The sequence below is a fragment of the Copadichromis virginalis genome, linkage group LG2 (genome assembly GCF_057382275.1).
Source record: "Copadichromis virginalis isolate Kocher_CV1m ecotype Utaka linkage group LG2, C_Virginalis_male_GT1.1, whole genome shotgun sequence".
NCBI classification, from domain to species: domain Eukaryota; kingdom Metazoa; phylum Chordata; class Actinopteri; order Cichliformes; family Cichlidae; genus Copadichromis; species Copadichromis virginalis.
In genome coordinates, this window is record NC_140619.1 from 1,973,810 (window position 1) to 1,994,025 (window position 20,216).

The window sequence follows — 20,216 nt, forward strand, 5'->3', positions numbered from 1 at the left end:
CTGAACCACAGTGTGATACACACTTGGCATTGCTGACAGAGTATAGCAGGCAGCCTTTTTAGATGTCAGCTGTTCATAAAATGATTGTGGAGTTCATACCTTTTCTTCATATTCACATCACTGACAGATGATTTGGAATATAGACATTCTGTGACAACAGAAATGCTGGAGAGTGAATTCTGAAATAAACAGGCCCCTTTCTGTGCCTTGAATTCATGTTTGTGCTTCGTCCTTCCACAGCTTTGTCTACTATGGATCACAACATCCCAGAGATACTGAAAGATGCTGATGTAGAGCGAGGCCTGATCGGTAATGCACATACATGCCTGCACACACACAAACATACTCATGATTGGTGACCTGGCCAAGATGTGCTGTGATAGGCTCCAGCCCACGACCCTGAGGAGGATAAGTGGAAGAGAATGGATGGATAGACTTGCATTACAGATTGTGAAGATAAAACATATTTTAGAAGCTACTAATAAACCAAGGGCACAACAAATAACAGAGCGCACAAAGAGCATTATGGGAAAGATGAGCTTCGTGTACTGTGTGGCATTAGTTCTGCTAAAATAAAGACCATTCAAAACAAAACAGAAGGCTCACTGTGAGAGTTTGAACCGGTCACTGTCGGCTTGGATTAATTCTCCACACTGTGGCCTCTCTGCCCAGTTTAGCTGTGGTTTCCCCCACTGGTCTGCACAGCTGTGTGCCTGTAATCCACTCAGCATTTCCTCATTAGTCGCCACGTTAATGATAACACATGGCTAATGTGGCTGCTGGATAACTGCTAATAATGAAATGGCTAATGTTAGCGTGCGTTAGCATTTCTGAGAACTGTTCAGTACTTTAATGCAGCTGAAATGAGAATGAACGTCAGCTGTTAGTGAGGGTGGAGCTGTAAGCTCGTCTGTTTGAGGCAGAGACAGCTCTGTTTGTATCCACACTGTTGCAAATGAGTATTTAAGTTTAATTTTAAGCTTAATATCGATTAATACAACCCTAGAATGTAAGCAACAAATGTATAAATGCTTTTGTAATTGATTCCAACCTGCTTCACACAGCTGCAGTTACAACAAGCATGCACAAAGAGCCCTGTTTAAAATGAGTTTCAGCTCGCTCTGCTGATTCCCCGTGTCTGCATTATTAGACAGCGGCACGGTAACCTCTGATGTTCCAGTTTAGACTTTTACAGCTTTACTGTGCAGTCAGATAAACAGGATCACTGAGACCACACTGAGCAATAAAATGATCAACTAATTTCCTCATTCGTAAAGTGTCAGAGAGCCAATTCATTGCAGAAGTTTTGATTTCTACAAACACTGAAATGTCAGGAAGTTGCAAGTTTGCTATTCTGTGCTCTTAATATGAGCACTTTTACAGCAGCATTTAATGTCAGCTCAGCATTAAGCCGACTCTGTGATGCAGAATCACATCAAACGTCTCTGCAGAGGGTTTTACACACACTCATCATTCGTTGGTCACAGTGAGGATCTGGACATAGTGGAAACATCTCAGTGAACATGAGGCTAAAATGGTTTTAATGCACGAAAACTAAACTAAATGTATCGTAAAGTGACATTTTAGAGCTAACCTGTAGACTGATTTGTAATCTGATTACATCTGATATTCAGTCATTGAATGCTGCCAACATTTTGGTCTGGAACCTTAATGGAGACGTGGGGTGTCTCCAGACCTCAGTCCTATCTGTGGAGCGAGCTGGAGCTGGAGAGGAGAAGGCCAACAGTGCTGCTGAGATGTGAGCAAACCTGGAACGTCTGACCGCTGTGCTGTTCTCCACCAAATACTGAGTCATCGTTTGCTCGGGGATCAAATACTTATTTCACTCAATGACATGAAAAGTTCATTTAGAACTTTTATGTAACATGTTTTTCATTTTTGTTGGTTTATGAAATGAATTCGATTGTTTATTTCTTTGCAATGAGCCAACTTATAAACTCAGCAGTGGGTGTGCAGTCACCTATAATTATTATATGTACGTGGCCACATACATAAAACATGATTAGGCCTAACAGTGACACCTCGGCCTCTGTGTTCAAGATGACAAGGCAACGTTACAGCTTTGCAGTAATATGTATATATTTTATATATGTATTACTGTACCTTGAACATATTACATGAACCAATGAAATGTGAGGGATTTTGAGCAGGATGAGCTACGACTGATCATTCATTGTTGTTGTTTCTTTCAGAGCAGTTTCACTTCCTGTTTGCTAAACAGAGGATCTGAGTGCAAATGGTATGATTTATATATGCAGCACAACATGTTGTTTTTCTGCCCGATACTACGGCACAATTTCTACTAAGCTGATTGATCAATAAACATTAATCCTCCACTGTCCATGTGAACATAGCTCCTCCCATTTCAGTCTTGACCTCAACCCAGCCCTGATTCCTTTATATTTGGAGTGAGACCTTGTAGTTTTTCAAAGGTTTTCCTCGGACTGCTTTTGCCTGTCCTGACCCTTTACTGAGGACTGTTTAGGTTAAGCCACTTCACACTGGCCTCTGCATCATCCCGTTCGGGTTGCTGATTACAGATGTTCATGTCTCGTTCCTTGCAGCAAGCTGAGGTGTTAATCAGGAGCAGCTTTAACCCCAGTCTGAAGTGGTTATTCTGGGGTCACGGTCAGGATCAGGAAGAGAAGAACTTTGTAGTGGCTCACAACCTGGTGTCCCGCTCCTCCGAGCGCCTGCTGCGCCTGCAGCAAGCGCTTCTTTCTGTGGCGCCTCAGTGGCAGCTGGTGGGCAGCGCACGGCTGTCTCAGGTGAATTTATACAGTTTGCAGTGTAACTGGATTGTGATGGGTGTGAGGAGAACATGAGTGAATGAAAGCTCTCGTAGCTTAATCTCTTCAAAGATTACATCCTCAACATTCTGACTCTTTAATTGCCATTTTTGGGATGAGGTCATAATATTGAGCATTGGAACAAACATCGATCTTGTTATAACTGAGTTCATAATCTCCTCTCTCCCACCTAATCAGGTCTGTTTTAAAGGAATGCCAGATGAAGCTGGGGTTCTTCTCCTGCCCTCCTCATCCTCCCTGCAGGGTAAATACAGAGCTCAGTGGAGACTCCTGGAGCAGCGATCCCTGCTGATTTTTATACACGAGTACACGAGGAGGGCTCGGCTAGCAGCGGTTTACATATCCAGTGTGAGCAGACTGTTGGAACATCATCGGCAACACCTTGCACCTCAGCAGGTGAGGCCGAGCGCTCAGCACTGTGTGATCTAAAGCTTACTGAGCACTGTGTCATATAGTCACGCGCTGTACATCACACTGTGCCAGAGGCTACCAGAGGGAACTGTCCAGTTGTGCTGAACGTTTGCGTCTTCACATGCACCTTCACTGGGCGATGTAATGAAGAGTCTGTGTAACAGATCACAGACGTCCGCCACAACCTGTAGTTGGATAATTGTTAAAAATGGTTGCAGGAATGCTTCTGTAACGTCCAACATTTGACATCTTTGTCAAAGAGTTTTAGATTTCTGTATCGCCACCAGTGCCTGTTCACACAGTCACAGTCATTCTGCTCTCTTTTCCAGACCCCGTCAACTTCATGCAGGCTCGATCTGGGTTCACTGAGTCAAGAACTCAGGGTTCATCTCAATCACTGGTCTTGCCTGTTTTCCAAAGTCCAGTCTGACCACTTCTTGAGACGTGCTGCTGGTCAACATACCAGGCTACTGCTAAAGATCAAGGAATCTCTGGACTTACTTGGTCTGCAGGCTCTGGTTTTGATGGAGCACTATGTCCAAGCGATCCTGTCTTCTGTATTCCAGACTGACTTAGACTCTGTACCAAAAGAAGTCTTGGAGGATATTTTAACAGGGACTTATCATTACAACCAGGTTGTTGATGAGCAGAGAGGTCAGCACAGCGCCTCCAAGCTAAAGACTGCAGTAATGCAGCAGGCACATTTTTCCACATTGGATTCCAGTCTTCCAAGGATCAAAAGCCATCGCCCTTCTCCTTTCTCAGTCAAAGAGTTAATGATGATTTTAGCAAGCTATCATGCAGAAATGGCAGCCAAGCAGCTGCACTACTGGGCTTCAGAGCCGCCCTGTTACTTCTGTCAGATCCACAGCAACCATGAGACTTGCACGTGTGCTCAAAACCCCACAAGTCTCAGCTGTGGGATTTCCACATTGAGATCTGAGTGGACCTGGGAGCAGCTACATTATACATATCTAATTTCCTCTCCTCTTTTCTCCATAAGTCGTCCCACCCTCCAGATGTCTTGTCAAAATAAAAATACAACACTTCCTGTTTACACGCCTGATGTCCATTTGAACAAGCCAGTCGTGGAAAATCGTCCCTCTGTTTCAGCCAATCCCGCAGATACAGAACATAAAGAGGAGAACTCTAAAAGAGAACAAAGTAACCGGTGTCAAAAACGCACGTCCCATTCTGCTTTTACTCAGAGCGGCGTAGAAGCGTTGGACTTGGTTCAACCTGATCCGACACGTTTAGAAAGCGGCGCGCTTCTGCAGACAGCTTCACCTTTGTTAATGAGCTCCCAACGTCTCCGAGGCGTGCCGCCGTCAAGGATTTTCCAACTTCAGCGTTCCTCAGCAGAGCTGCTTTTTCAGGTGTTTGTTTCGTCCAGTGATCTGCTGGCTCCGCTGGTTTCACATACACCCACACCAGAAAGACTCAACGAACAGCCGCTTCAAACCCCAGCAACGGACGTGGTAAATGGGAAGGTTGACTCAACGATCTTGAGCGCTCGAGTACCAAATACACCCGATCCAGTGGAATTAGACAGAGAGAGCTCGAAACTGAACAAAGACCAAAATGTGGAGAGAATTCAACAGGAATGGGCCGAACTGGAAATAACTGTGCCAGATCCCACCAGCAGGTATGGTCACACCATTGTTACCACCTACCAATGTTACTGGTAGTGTTTCTGCGTCCGCGTCATTCTTTGTAGGGATGTTGAGTCCATTCATATCTGCCTTACATGCTGGGCCAGACCTCTACTGTATTCTTAGAAGCAGACTATGACTGTGACTCGTACAAGTGTGGTGTTTATTGTAAACATATAGAAAGTGCTGTATGAAGATGTCACATTTGATCTCTGACCTCTTCGTCAAGGTCAATAAATGGATCTAAAGATCAAAGTAGTAATAATGCTACATAAACTACTTAAAACGACGTTTCTTACCGCCTGTTTGTATTAATGATTCATGGCAGGTTCTAAATAGCAAGTTACTTTGTTCCTCTGACGTCTTCTTCAAGCTCAATAAGGTTCAACTTTAATTAGTTTAAATTTTTCATAAAATGAACAACAATGAAAACATGATCTGGATTTATGGGGATTCTAAATATCACTCTACAGGTTCCAGTGTCACATTTACACTCAGGTCTAATTTCTGCCACATCCTTCAAGTCGGCCCCAGAATGTGTTATTTTAAAGAAAGTGTTAATAGAAATGGAATGAACTGCCTTGTTAGTCAGAAATATGCTGTTATATCCTGATCGATCTTGATTCATTCGGGGAATATTTTGAAGTTCATGCAATGATGAAGTTAGTGCTGTTTTGCCACATGCATGAATTTGCACAATTCTCTTTGAAGTAAGATTGACAAAGTAAACCATGAAACAAAGACTGAAAGCAGTTTTCTCCTGACAGAAGTTGTTTTTTTGTTCTTCCCAGTTCTTATGTTGTCCCTGTTGGGCATTCCCAAACTAATGATTATAGTAAGCTGGACAACTGCAGGTGGAGGACAGTCGCACACAGTCTATCTGTTGTAATTAAATGTGCTATATAAATAATTAAACTATTAAACTATCTGATAATATCATGCATTCATTCCGACTCGTACTGTCTTGAAAGCGACGCATTAAAAATGCAGACTCGGGCCAAGAAACACGGTCTGTTTCTGAAGAGATGATCATTCAGGCATGAAACCAACACCTTCAGGTGGTGTAGGATTCATGGAAACGAGTGCATGTTCCTACGCTACTACAGTGTTTCTATCAAAGGATGGTTAAACATTAAGAGGTGATTTGTATCTTTCAGATCAGAGAAGGAGGAGATGTTTGAAGCAGACACAAAGACACTGGAGCCGGACCTTGTTTGCTGGTCTCACTCAGTCCAGTGGTTAGACCTGGGTGAGTCTCTGGTCTTTGCTGATCTGCTTGAACAGTATCATACCCTGCTGAGGGCTTTCTGCAGCAGAGCCCTGTGGCTGCAACTACAAGTCCCTGTAGCAGGACACACTGCAGGAAGCCTCAACCTCCAGGAGCACCACAGGGGTTTCCAGGTCATCCACCGGCTGTGTCAGGCTTCAGACGCTGGTAAGAACGTGGCCTCAGCAGCCACTGTGCCCACCGTCTGATGATAGCAGACATGTATACGTAAAGTAGAGTCCAGGCTGAGCGTGTAGTGCTGTAATGTTGTACACTGCTTTCCTTGTTACGTTTACTTTGCTGCTTTGTCTACAGCAGCTGTTTTGTGTCTGCGTTGTGTGTAACCGCTTCATATTTTCTCTTCCTTTGGAATGGACACGTTTCTGTTGTCTTATCCACGTTTGTGATTGGTCACATTAATCTATGAGCACATTCACATGAAAGTGGGGGCAGAGTGGGAAACGCTGAGCTGACTGGAGCTTTGCCTAAACTTAGAGTCAGTATACAGAAGGTCTCTCAGTTATGTTAAATATTTATGAAACTCCGGGGAAAGGCTCTCAGATACTCTGAGACTCAATGATGATCTGCACAATCTGAGTGCCTGATCGTTGTGTTTGCTTCTGGCACACATTTGAACCTGATGTATGGGGGAGGCAGTGTGCACAAAAAAGAATCGTCTAATTTCAAAGTGTTTTTATCCCGCAGCCTCTCATCAGTAATGATCACAGCTTGTGCTGTCAGAAGGAGCTGGGGGGAGCTTCTCAGCACTCAGGTTAACAGCAAAACCTCCGAGAGCAGCTCGACTGCAAAACTCTTTGAAAGGAGAAAACCGAGCATATGAAATTGTGTTGTGTGTGTGACACTCCTTGTTGTGTGTTGTAGGTCAAGTTCCAAAGGAGAGTGAAGTCATGCTGGAGGACCTGAGTCTGTGTGTGTTACTGGTTACTGCACATGCTCAGTGGGACTATGGTTAGTGCGCTTAGACTCACACACTGACCGGTCTGCTGCTCTGACCTTACATATTACATGTTTTTACATATATGTCATTTTTGTCTTAGACACGGTGTGATGTCATTAGCTTTGATTTCATATTTGATTGACCAGACACACTAAGTTATTTTTAAAATCATGTTTTACTTCATTTTTAACAGCAGCAGAATTTCCAACAGTTGATAAATATAAAGTAGAGCTGGGCGATATGAGATTTTTTCATATCACGATATGTTTTTTTCATTTCAGGCGATAACGATATCTATCACGATATCAGCCACATAACTATATTTGTAAGATTTAAATGTGCCGTTGCTCACAAGTAAAATGTGAAATAATCAGTAGCTTGTTTTTAAATATTTATTTCCCATAATAAGTTCAACAGGGTAGATGTACTTAAGGAACATGAGACTTTTTCAGATAAATAAAGGCAAATATTGCAAACTACACAAAAGGCAGCCGCTAAAGCGTTTAAGTTTCAAAATAGAACAAACGAAACAGACTAAATTGTCAATTCCACTTAGAAACAAAATATTAATTCTAAAAATAAATCTTAGTCAATTTTGTCTGTTCTTCTGTAAAACAAACTAACTTTTGTCAATATCAAATAAACTGAGAACTAAAAGGAAATTCTCAATCTCTCCTTGTTGTATAGCTGAGCTTTTCAAACTGTTTTAACAGTTACTTTAGTCTGACAAAAGCCGAATGACGAATTAGCGCTTCCAGTCAGAGACTGAGCTGCACCGCTTTATTGTGTTTCCAGACTTGCTTTCGGCACATTTACAGTGCAGCTACTCTGTTTTTGTCAGACTTGAAATAGCAGAAATACCTCCACACTACGGAGCTTCTGTGGCTCTTCCGTTCAACAATCTCTCCGGCGTTGGAACCATCATCTGTTTTCTCTTCGGTAACCTTCGGTCACGCTCTCGGTTGATTTTTCTCTAGTCGGCACACTCCTTTCCTCCATTACCCGGGCGGCACGGCGGCTGGCTGCTTCCCAAACAAACACACATGTGCGGCTTGACGTGACGCTGCGGCTGTGATTGGTTCGGCTCTGCACTACTTAATTTGGATTGGCTGTTCTTTTTTTCTTTCTTTAAGAGGACGAGCGCGGCGAGGTCTATCGCAATAATTTAATTTTTCTATCGAGAAAAAGTTATTTCGCGATACATATCGTTATCGTTCTATCGCCCAGCTCTAATATAAAGTACATTATGGTGTTTTTTTTTAAATTCCTCAGCAACGATAAATAACATCGGACATCGCTCGTCTGTAAAAAAGAATAACAGACTGACTTTGAGCTGAATCGCTGTCCCCTGCTGTGCTTCTGCTTCGTCGTCTCTCCTCAGAATTGTGCCGAACTTTAGGTTCAACCCTGACAGATAAATGTTTGATAAATCAAAGAAGCTCGTTTGTGGTGACATCATCTGAAAAAGATGAAAATGTGACAACGTCAGCAACAATGGGGCGTTTCCTTCTGCTGCTGCCACCCCTCCTGTCTTCTCTGCGCTGCCGTCAGTCACACAGCAGAGCCTCAGGTAAACGTTCCACCAGCAGCACTCTAACCAAACCCAGTGGAAATGACATCAACTCATATCTTCATCTGGACGTAGTGTTTAGTGGGAGAAACGTTTCGTCACATCCAGGTGACGTCTTCAGTCTCAGCTGACTGCAGGTTTCAAACTTATAAACAGTACATCTGCATAATGACTGAAACCAGCCCACTGAGGGAACAATGGGCTGGGAGCTCAGTTCCTTCATCATAATTATGCAAATTCTCATGACCACTGATCAACAACCACTGATCAATGGGTCAGTGGGCTTTGATCAGTGGTTGTCTCTCTTTAATATTGCAGAGTCTTTGCCTGATTTTTCTTTTTTAAAAACAGTTTCTACATAAAATAATAATAATAATAAAATTGACTTGATGCCCGTTGTGTCTGTCTCCCCTCCACAGGTCCCTTCAGCCTCTTCCCCTGTACTCTGCAGAGGCAGACTGTTGGTTTGGTGCTGGCCTCTGTGCAGCTGCCTACTGTATGGGTGATGTCCAAGGCACACCAGTTCCTCTCCTCCTGGAGTCTCAATAAGTTCCTGCTTATTACACAGGGGGACCTCACAGTAGGTTACTCATATATTACAACCAGAACACGTGTTCTGTAGAGCTGGGTGATCAGAGACTGATATAAGTGCAAAGGCTGTTTCATAAACACGATGCAGTGAACTCTGATCATAGTCACACCACTTTGTACTAACACTGGAGTAAAAACAATGCAAAGCATGATGTACTGTGAGCTTCTAATGGCTGTCTTTGGTGCTGTACTTATTTTTGGCCCAAAGTTCGTTTCATTTATTTCACTTTGCTTCATATTCATGTATTAAGGATTTCATACGTTTCGAATAAAAAAACAAAATGAGTTTGAGCAGTGGTGCCAAAACGTTTGGACACAGTTCATCTTTAAGCTCAGTGTCAGTTTAAATGTGTTTTTTGTGTCTGCAGGTGATGAGGGAGTCATTCGAGGCGATGGTGCATCAGACCAAATCACTAGTGATGAATTCACACAGTGACCAGCAGTCTGCTCTACACACCCACAGCCAGCTCCTCCTGCAGCAGCAGCTGCAAACGCTGGAGCGTGCTCGGTCTGCTCTGCAGGTGAGCTGTCTGCTTTCTTCTCACAGCCACGTCAGAAAGCTTCACTGCTGCTGTGCAGACGGGTGGACTGTGTGTTTAGTGTTGCTGAGGATCATATACCAGGACTATACAGAGCCACACATGATTCCCTAACCACATCTAACCGGTAATGTTGGTGTCTTCACTGTCCGTCAGACCTTCTCTTCTGTGATGCTGAGGACATTCTCCAGTGACTGCAAGCAGAGGTCAGGAGAGATCTTTGAACACACCATGCCTCCTGCTGTACACTGGAAGCCCAGCCACAGGACAGGTACTCGTATCTGAGTGTATGACTTCAGTTTACCTCAGTGTTTTATGTAGATTTATGTTGTAAGGTAAGAAACTCCTCTGAGCACTTAGTGACCGTGTGAATAATAACTCCCTTTCACGGGAAACCAGAAAACCAGAACCAGAGTCTTAAAAGGTGGCTGTAAGGTTTGGGTGAGAGGAAAGCTGACAGAGAAGTGTGGAGAACAACTATATACTATATAAATAATATACCGGTCAGTAGAGGAAGAGGAGTTTCAGAGTAGTGGAAAACTTACAGAGACCGAGAGGACAAAGCACAAACTAAAAGACAGGGAAGTTATGAACAGATCTGAATAAAGACCACATTGATCAGGTGATCAGGTGTTCTGGTTCTGGTGATCAGGTGTTCTGTTTCAGGTGATCTGGTGATCAGGTGATCTGGTGATCAGGTGTTCTGGTTCAGGTGATCAGGTGTTCTGGTGATCAGGTGTTCTGGTGATCAGGTGTTCTGTTTCAGGTGATCTGGTGTTTAGGTGTTCAGGTGATCAGGTGTTCTGGTGATCAGGTAAATGGTAAATGGTAAATGGCCTGTATTTATATAGCGGCCTGTATTTATATAGCGCTTTACTAGAACTAGGTGTTCTGGTTCAGGTGATCAGGTGTTCTGGTGATCAGGTGAACAGGTGTTCTGTTTCAGGTGATCAGGTGTTCTGGTGATCAGGTGTTCTGGTTCAGGTGATCAGGTGTTCTGGTGATCAGGTGAACAGGTGTTCTGTATCAGGTGTTCTGGTGATCAGGTGTTCTGGTTCAGGTGATCAGGTGTTCTGGTGATCAGGTGAACAGGTGTTCTGTTTCAGGTGTTCTGGTGATCAGGTGTTCTGGTGATCAGGTGTTCTGGTGATCAGGTGAACAGGTGTTCTGTTTCAGGTGATCTGGTGTTTAGGTGTTCAGGTGATCAGGTGTTCTGGTGATCAGGTGTTCTGGTTCAGGTGATCAGCTGTTCTGGTGATCAGCTGTTCTGGTGATCTGGTGATCAGCTGTTCTGGTTCTGGTGATCAGGTGTTCTGGTTCAGGTGATCAGGTGTTCTGGTGATCAGGTGTTCTGGTGATCAGGTTTTCTGGTTCTGGTGATCAGGTGTTCTGGTTCAGGTGATCAGGTGTTCTGGTTCAGGTGATCAGATGTTCTGGTGATCAGGTGCTCTGGTGATCTGGTGATCAGGTGTTCTGGTTCAGTTGATCTGGTGATCAGGTGTTCTGGTGATCAGGTGATCAGGTGTTCTGGTGATCAGGTGCTCTGGTGATCTGGTGATCAGGTGTTCTGGTTCAGGTGATCAGGAGTTCTGGTTCAGTTGATCAGGTGTTCTGGTGATCAGGTGTTCTGGTTCAGGTGATCTGGTGTTCTGGTTCTGGTGATCAGGTGATCAGGTTTTCTGTTTCAGGTGATCAGGTGTTCTGGTGATCAGGTGATCTGGTGATCAGGTGTTCTGGTTCAGTGATCAGGTGTTCTGGTTCAGGTGATCTGGTGATCAGGTGATCTGGTGATCAGGTGTTCTGGTTCAGGTGATCAGGTGTTCTGGTGATCAGGTGAACAGGTGTTCTGTTTCAGGTGATCAGGTGATCTGGTGTTTAGGTGTTCAGGTGTTCAGGTGTTCAGGTGATCAGGTGTTCTGGTTCAGGTGATCAGGTGTTCTGGTGTTTAGGTGATCAGGTGTTCTGGTGATTAGGTGTTCTGGTTCAGGTGATCAGGTGTTCTGGTGATCAGGTGAACAGGTGTTCTGTTTCAGGTGATCAGGTGATCTGGTGTTTAGGTGTTTAGGTGTTCAGGTGTTCTGGTGATCAGGTGTTCTGGTTCAGTAGATCAGGTGTTCTGGTGTTTAGGTGATCAGGTGTTCTGGTTCAGTAGATCAGGTGTTCTGGTGATTAGGTGTTGTGGTTCAGGTGATCAGGTGTTCTGGTGATCAGGTGTTCTGGTGATCTGGTGATCAGCTGTTCTGGTTCTGGTGATCAGGTGTTCTGGTGATCAGATGTTCTGGTGATCAGGTGTTCTGGTTCAGTTGATCAGGTGTTCTGGTGATCAGGTGTTCTGGTTCAGGTGATCTGGTGATCAGGTGTTCTGGTTCTGGTGATCAGGTGTTCTTGTGATCAGGTGATCAGGTGTTCTGGTTCAGTTGATCAGGTGTTCTGGTGTTTAGGTGATCAGGTGTTCTGGTGATTAGGTGTTCTGGTTCAGGTGATCAGGTGTTCTGGTGATCAGGTGAACAGGTGTTCTGGTTCAGGTGATCAGGTGTTCTGGTGATCAGGTGAACAGGTGTTCTGTTTCAGGTGATCAGGTGATCTGGTGTTTAGGTGTTCAGGTGATCAGGTGTTCTGGTGATCAGGTGTTCTGGTTCAGTAGATCAGGTGTTCTGGTGATTAGGTGTTCTGGTGATCTGGTGATCAGCTGTTCTGGTTCTGGTGATCAGGTGTTCTGGTGATCAGGTGTTCTGGTTCAGGTGATCAGGTGTTCTGGTGATCAGGTGAACAGGTGTTCTGTTTCAGGTGATCAGGTGATCTGGTGTTTAGGTGTTTAGGTGATCAGGTGTTCTGGTTCAGTAGATCAGGTGTTCTGGTGATTAGGTGTTCTGGTTCAGGTGATCAGGTGTTCTGGTGATCAGGTGTTCTGGTTCAGGTCATCAGATGTTCTGGTGATCAGGTGTTCTGGTGATCTGGTGATCAGGTGTTCTGGTGATCAGGTGTTCTGGTTCAGGTGATCTGGTGATCAGGTGTTCTGGTTCAGGTCATCAGATGTTCTGGTGATCAGGTGTTCTGGTGATCTGGTGATCAGGTGTTCTGGTGATCAGGTGTTCTGGTTCTGGTGATCAGGTGTTCTTGTGATCAGGTGATCAGGTGTTCTGGTTCAGTTGATCAGGTGTTCTGGTGATCAGGTGTTCTGGTTCAGGTGATCAGGTGTTCAGATGATCAGATGTTCTGTTTCAGGTGATCAGGTGTTTAGGTTTTCAGGTGTGGATCTTTAAGGAATGGTTTAAGTACAGCAGCCTTTGAAGCCAGTGATGTCTGATGGGCTCTTACAAAGTGAAACAAAGTGAAGTGGTTTTGTAGGCTTTGTGAATTCTGAACATAAAAACTGCAGCAAACATCAACACATTACTAAACACGCTGTAACTGTTCAACGAAGAAGTTATTTAGGGGTTACTTTTATTCGGCTAAACTCATCAGGGTTGGGTTTAAAAATCGATTTTAGTTTCAATAAAGTGATATCCATTCATTAAGTCCTGAATCCATTTTTAAATATAAATGTATTTTTGTCAGAAACGCCAGAATCTCAGGTTGAAGCTCACAACATTATTTCAGCAACCATCAAACAGCTAAAACAGCAAATGAGAGCAGGTTACAGAGTCCGCACAGAAACACAGAGCGTGGATCGTTCACCCGACGGCACGGACACGCCGTCGCTGATTCTGTCGACGTCTCACAGATTCTGACGCTGCAGGTTTCATCACTCAACACTCCAACAACAAAGCCTCATTTCTGCTGTTAAACATCGAACAAATGTAAACTTTTACAAATGATGCCAAATAACAAACTCTCAGCTGTGTCTGTAATCAAACCTCTGTAACTTTGCTCTGCTTCACTTCAGCAGCATCAGGTTCACATCTGATTTTCTTATCTGCTATAAAAAGCCAGGCCAGGAAAATCTGCTCCATGTTTTTATCCTCAGTTACTTTGCACAAAGACATCTGCTGTGATGATCACACCTGTGATGAAGTCTCACAGTGTCAGCTTTGTGTTTATACACAGATAGTTACACCGAGTTTGTAATTGCACATAAATAATCAAATAATTTGGAATTCAATATTTGTAATTTACAAGCTTTAGAGAGTTCTTTCAACAGTACAATAAATGATCATCATTATAATATTTCTATCAGCCCTGCTGATCATTCAGACTAAGCCAGAGAAGACTTTGGTTTGAATAATAAAGGAAAACACTCATGACTGTTAAAGTGTTTAAATGTTTTCATTAGGAGTAACACTCAGTACTATGTGACTGTAATACAGTGAATGTAGTTTTCCTGTGAGAGAACAACCCACAAACTCAGGTGTGAGCAGGTGACCCTGTGCCACACCGCTGGAGTGCAGCAGGTTCTCACTGTGTGTCTGTCTTCACTGCTCCAGCTCCAACACTTCCTGATCTTTGTCATGTTTTGCACTCAAAGTTTTGTCACTAACAGCTGCAGGTTGGACTTCCAGTCTGTTCCTTCCACAGTGACTGATCCACCCATGTATTATGAACAGAACACCAGCTGTCATGTTTGTGCTTTGGGTCGCTGTCCTGCCAAAGCAGCAGCTACAGCGTGTAGTTAGTGTCATTGCTTATGAATGCTTTTATATTCGCACCAACCACACTGAAAATAAATGGCTGCTGTAATATTTCAGCAGCATCTCAGTTCAACAGAAGCTAAAAGTTTGTATTTCATTTTCTCTCTAAATGGCCTTTTTCATTTTACGCTGTGTTTCCAAAGGTTTTCCCAACAGTCCCAGTGAATATGCATCTCTGGCAGCTCAAACTGTGATTGGTCAAGTGTTAGAGGGCGTGGCCCCTCTGTCTGACGACGCACGAGTCCAAGCATTGAGTATAACGATGACAGCGTTCATGGAGGCATGGATGGAGCACATCCTGAGACAGAAGATCAAGTTCAGGTGTGTTTTAGAGCACAGACGGTGTTAGCCAACAAACTGATGACATCATTAAAAACAGCAGTTTGGTACATGTGCGTGTGACTCTTCACGTCACATAAACACAGACCATCTTCAGATGTTGACAAATGTCCTTTTGCTCTGTTTTTAGCGTGCAGGGCGCTCTTCAGCTGAAGCAGGACTTTGACTCTATTAGAGAAATGATCCAGTCCAACCAGTATGGTCTGTCAGCTGAGCTCCACCAGCAGCTGCTCAGCCTCCGGTATCACCGTCTGGCTTTTTCTCTTATTCATTGTCATCTTCATCTCCCTGTAAATCTCTTGATTGTTAACTAATCAAACCAGTAACAAATATCCAAAACCAGCCCAAACGAGCCTACGTGTTCAATTCAATTCAATTGTATTTATATAGCACCAAATCACAACAGCAGTCGCCTCAAGGTGCTTTATGAAAGCTTAGCAGCTGTGCATACTCCACATATCTGAGACCACTGCTTTACTGTGAGCTTCAGAGTGTGGAAGCCGTCATCTTTCTAGTCTTACTGACCACTGAACGTCACATTTTTCCATCTGCAATTTTAAATCACCAATGAATCACACAGTCAGTAAATATGCAGCTTTTGGGGCTGTGGGAAGAAACAGGCACAGAGGAAGCATCCAAACTCCACCCAAAAAGACTCCAGACAGGTTCAGACTCTTTCTGTTATTTGGCAGTGCAGACCTCTGCACCACTGTGCCAGCTAAGAAGGAAATGAACACACTGCTGTTTGCACTGCGGACGTCATGTTCTCTTCCACTGAGGCTGATTCTACAGGGTGGGTCATTCATATGGATACAGCGTAATAACATGGGAATGGTTGGTGATATTAAAGTCCTGTTTGTGGCACATTAGTATATGTGAGGGGCAAACTCCTCAAGATGGGCGGTGACCATGGTGGCCATTTAGAAGTCGGCCATCTTGGATGCAACTTTTGTTTCTTCAATAGGAAGAGGACCATGTGACACATCAGACTTATTGGTAATGTCACAAGAACAACAATGGTGTGCTTGGTTTCAACATAACTTTATTCTTTCATGAGTTATTTACAAGTTTCTCTTTGTTCACAGCCATTGACATGTCGAAGGTTAACACGTGAGGATCGAAATTGTGTTGATATCTGGTGAACGCAGTAACCGGGTCATTGCAGAAGATTTCAATGCAAGACCCCCTACGAGACCACCCATCTCCCATGCTGCAGTCAGCAAACTGCTTGCTAAGTTTGGTGAAACTGGTTCAGTGTTGGATTTGCAAAAATGTGGACGCAAGAAAACTGTCACTAATGAAGAAACATCAGTGGCTGTCCTAGCTTCATTCAGCAAGAGCCCACAGCGTAGCACTCGCCGCATGTCACTGGAGAGTGGCATTAGTTGAACATCCCTTCGGCGGATATCAGCTACTCACAAATGGCACCCTTACAAACTCCAGCTGCTGCAGCATCTCAGCGAGGATGACCCAGATCGGCCACAGAATCTGCAGAATGGGCAAAACAAAAACTGGAACAGGACCCTCAGTTCACGCAGAAGATTTTGTTCAGTGATGAGACAAACTTCTATGTGAATGGTGTTAACAAACAAAACCACCGCTATTGGTCTGACACTAACCCACAGTGGATGGATCCCTCCAAGACTGTTGGACCAACAAAAGTGATGGTTTGGTGTGGTATATGGGGGACAACGATAGTGGGTCCATTCTTCATCAATGGAAACCTCAAGGCTGCTGGATATTTGAAATTGCTACATGATGATGTGTTTCCCTCTTTATGCACTGAAGCTGGCACGTTCCCTGAGTTTTTCCAGCAAGATGGTGCACCACCACATTATGGGTGCAGGTCCGAGCATTCCTAGATGAACAGTTTCCTGGAAAGTGGATTGGTCGTCGTGGGCCAGTTGAATGGCCCCCAAGATCTCCCGATCTGACCCCCTTAGACTTTTATCTTTGGGGTCATCTGAAGGCAATTGTCTATGATGTGAAGATACGAGATGTGCAGCACCTGAAACTACGGATACTGGATGCCTGTGCTGGCATTTCTCTTGCGGTGTTGCTATCAGTGTGTGAAGAGTGGGAGAAGAGGGTTGCATTGACAATCCAACACAATGGGCAGCACATTGAACACATTTTATGAGTGGTCAGAAACTTGTAAATAACTCATGACAGAATAAAGTTACGTTGAAACCAAGCACACCATTGTTGTTCTTGTGACATTACCAATAAGTTTGATGTGTCACATGGTCCTCTTCCTATTGAAAAAACAAAAGTTGTATCCAAGATGGCCGACTTCTAAATGGCCACCATGGTCACCGCCCATCTTGAGGAGTTTGCCCCTCACATATACTAATGTGCCACAAACAGGACTTTAGTATTGCCAACCATTCCCATGTTGTTACGCTGTATCCATATGAATGGCCCACCCTGTATATAAGTCACTTTGACGTGATGTCAGAGTGGGACTCAGTTTTCCAAATGCAGCTGCAGTGCTGGGACCAGATGTGCACAAGAAGATAATCATACAAATGTTGCTATTTTCAGTATTTAGTCACATCTTTGTTGTACACCTCAAACATTGTGACTTCAACTGTTTTTGGTTATCTCCTGGGTCTGTTCAAGTAAAAAATATTAAAGTGTTACTTTTTAATATTTGCTGGCAGAGTCTAAATAATAAGTGATGAAGTTCCTCGGTGCTCTCTCTGCCTGCAGGGTTTTTCAGCAGGTGGACTCAGCAGTGGTGTGCCTGCTTCAGCAGCCGCAGGCTAAACCGTACGTGCAGTCTCGATCCTGGGAGCCTTTCTCTCGCTGCTGTAAGTGTCACGTCAGTCTGCAGCGTTCAAATGTGCCAACACGTCACAGTTCATTTCCCTCGTTCCTTCAGTACACAGGCGTTTCAGAGGCGTGTTGGGCTGTGAGAAAGTTGTCCTTCATCAACCAAGCACATGTTCTGTTAGGATTCACAGGCTGTGTGGTTGCCATTCATGTGACAAATACAATGAGAGGCAGTGGTGATGAGCCTGCTGTAATTCTCCAGGTCCGGCTGACAGAAACGGGGACAGCACTGATGCTGCTGTGGGGAGCAGTATAGCCAACCTGAGGTGCATGGAAGGCGAGGACCTGCCTCAGTCTGATTCCTCATGCACGCCTACCGACCTCCCTCCAGTAGACCCATCGACCCCCGCAGAGCCATACCTCGCTCCAAGGTACAGTTCTCCCATTCTCTCTACGGAGGTAGTGCAGAAATTCATCATTTTTTTGACACATTAATGGGCCTGATGCACACTTCTCCCAGTTAAGAAGTGTTTCCTTTGTGCTCACAGCCTGGTGCTGGGTGCAGCTCAGCAGGACTGGTTAGACCTGAGGATTCAGACCAGTGCCCGTCGCTGGAGGCTGCCGGGGCTGTCCTGCCTGTCCAACTCTGAACACTGAACACACACACACACACACACACACACACACACACACACACACACACACACACACTTTGATTTAGTAGCAACATTTGAAGGAAATATCATGTAAATACATAAAAATAATGATTTTATTTTTGATAAATAGACATGAGGGGCACCATGAAGCAGGTGCAACACACTGGGACAACACTGGTTAGAACTTCTCGCTCACATATGTTTGAAATGTGTCAAATGAATGAAATGATAATTAATTTAAAAACAAAATGCTCTTATTTTCAGAAATATTTCTTTTACCTGTGTTTTATATACCTGAATAAATCAGTTTGTGTTTGCATGTTCATGTGCTCGTGCTTCTTTTCATTGCTGTTGTCAGTTTATCAGACTGGAACTGGACTAAGTGCACCATGAAAACCATTTGATGCTCCTTATCTCATTCAGCTGAATTCATTTCTGTGCTTTGTGACTTTATTTCAGTAGTTCAAACTGCAGAACAACAAACACAGGACCTGAAGACAGAAGCAAAAGTGATTTTCTTTTACTTTTGATTCTGTTCCCTGTACTCTCGATGGACGAGAAGCACAAATCATTTCTTTACTAACCCCTCCTGTTGTTGTTCGCACAAATGAAGTCAGGACCGAGAACAACAACAGTTCAGACTACTCAATGACAGGAATACATTTCTAATCATCCATCCTGGTTGTTATTAGTGCACCATCTCAAAGCCATGCATCATCGCAGGTCTCGCTGCCGTCTCGTAAGCACTGTATGACGTCACTGTTATACCTGCCTCACATTTACACACATTCTGTCTTGTTTTCACTGACCGCCAACTTTCCGTTCTCTCATCTACCTCCTGCCTCACTACAGATCTCAGTATTGTCTTCAAACATCACGGTCTATGGACGCTGACTTCATCTGTGTCCATCAACACAGCAACCAGCAGTTGGGCTTCATGCCGAGAAAGAATGAGAGTCTCCTCTCTTCTTAACCCAGCTTCAACAACTCGATCCTATCTGAGCTCTGCACATCACCCTTGTTCCTGGAAATAAATACGTACAAATCTGTTCCTCAGGCATCCTCTCACTCTCTAAGCTTGTGACAAACAATTTGGTCCATACTACACAGGTACCAACTCATCCTCTTCACAGCTGCCCTCCTCTTCATCAATCCTCTGTATTTCCTGATTCACTAACTGTCCTCCATCCTCAACATGTTTTCTTTACTCGTTAGTACGTTCACATCTCTGTCTTAACTCACTACAGGTATAAATCAACACAGACCCCAGGATACGACATTCTCACCATACTTCACTCACTAAACGACACATTTGCAGCTTCAGAAATGTTGTGATATGCGGTATTGCAATAACATATACTGATTATTATCACCTTTTCTCAACTGCAGATTGTGTGCATACAAGCCCTACATGACCAACCACAATGCAAAGTGTTGGATGCTGTGATGTAAAGCATGCTGCCGTCTAGTGGAGGCCTGTTCTCTGGACTTTGCCAACAGAGCGTTACTTCTCTGATTGCACTGTGCCAGGTGTAAAGTTTGGTGGAGGGGGGAATTATGATGGGGGGTTGAATTTCAGGAGTCGGGCTTGCCTCCTTAGTTGTAGTGAAATAAACTCATTAACATTTCCTTTGACAAAGAGCAGCTGTACAGAATCTCAGTAGGCTCATCTTGTTCATTTGAATCTTTTCTGCTTATTTATTCATTTCTGTGTTATTACCAGTGTAGGGACTAGTTAACTACGTTAATAACTACGTTATTATTGTGGTAACGAGCACGGTAACTAGTTATTATGCCAAAATCAGGAACGTGTTAATCGTTACTGGGATTTAGACAGGCTCCACAGAGCTTCCACAGATTCAGTAACATCAGCAAGTGGTGGAGGCCAGCAGGTGGATGAGGGAGATCGGAGGCAGGAGGAGAGCCCCGAGGCGGCCGCCGGTCCGAGTGTCAGGAGAACTGAACTTCAGGTAAGAAGTTATGACCTGCAGTCTGTCTG

At 44.1% G+C, this 20,216-nt stretch overlaps 1 protein-coding gene across 4 annotated transcripts; it reads left to right on the forward strand.

The window, feature by feature from the left end:
• Positions 1–290: 290 nt before the first annotated feature.
• Positions 291–18,540, forward strand: ccdc142 (coiled-coil domain containing 142). Of its 4 annotated transcripts, XM_085467454.1 has the most exons (16): positions 291–309; positions 2,214–2,260; positions 2,586–2,789; positions 3,009–3,227; positions 3,572–4,887; positions 6,052–6,329; positions 7,044–7,130; positions 8,501–8,689; positions 9,109–9,269; positions 9,649–9,801; positions 9,976–10,090; positions 14,591–14,768; positions 14,917–15,027; positions 17,499–17,599; positions 17,824–17,992; positions 18,110–18,540. In XM_085467454.1, the coding sequence occupies exons 2-16, from the start codon at positions 2,258–2,260 to the stop codon at positions 18,216–18,218; spliced, it is 3,393 nt and encodes a 1,130-aa protein (XP_085323580.1). In that variant the 5' UTR covers positions 291–309; positions 2,214–2,257; the 3' UTR covers positions 18,219–18,540. The 4 variants fall into 4 exon arrangements, with proteins under 4 accessions (XP_085323580.1, XP_085323569.1, XP_085323561.1 ...); XM_085467443.1 differs by lacking the exon at positions 291–309 and having other exon boundaries at positions 322–2,260; XM_085467435.1 differs by lacking the exons at positions 291–309; positions 2,214–2,260 and having other exon boundaries at positions 2,568–2,789.
• Positions 18,541–20,216: the final 1,676 nt, after the last annotated feature.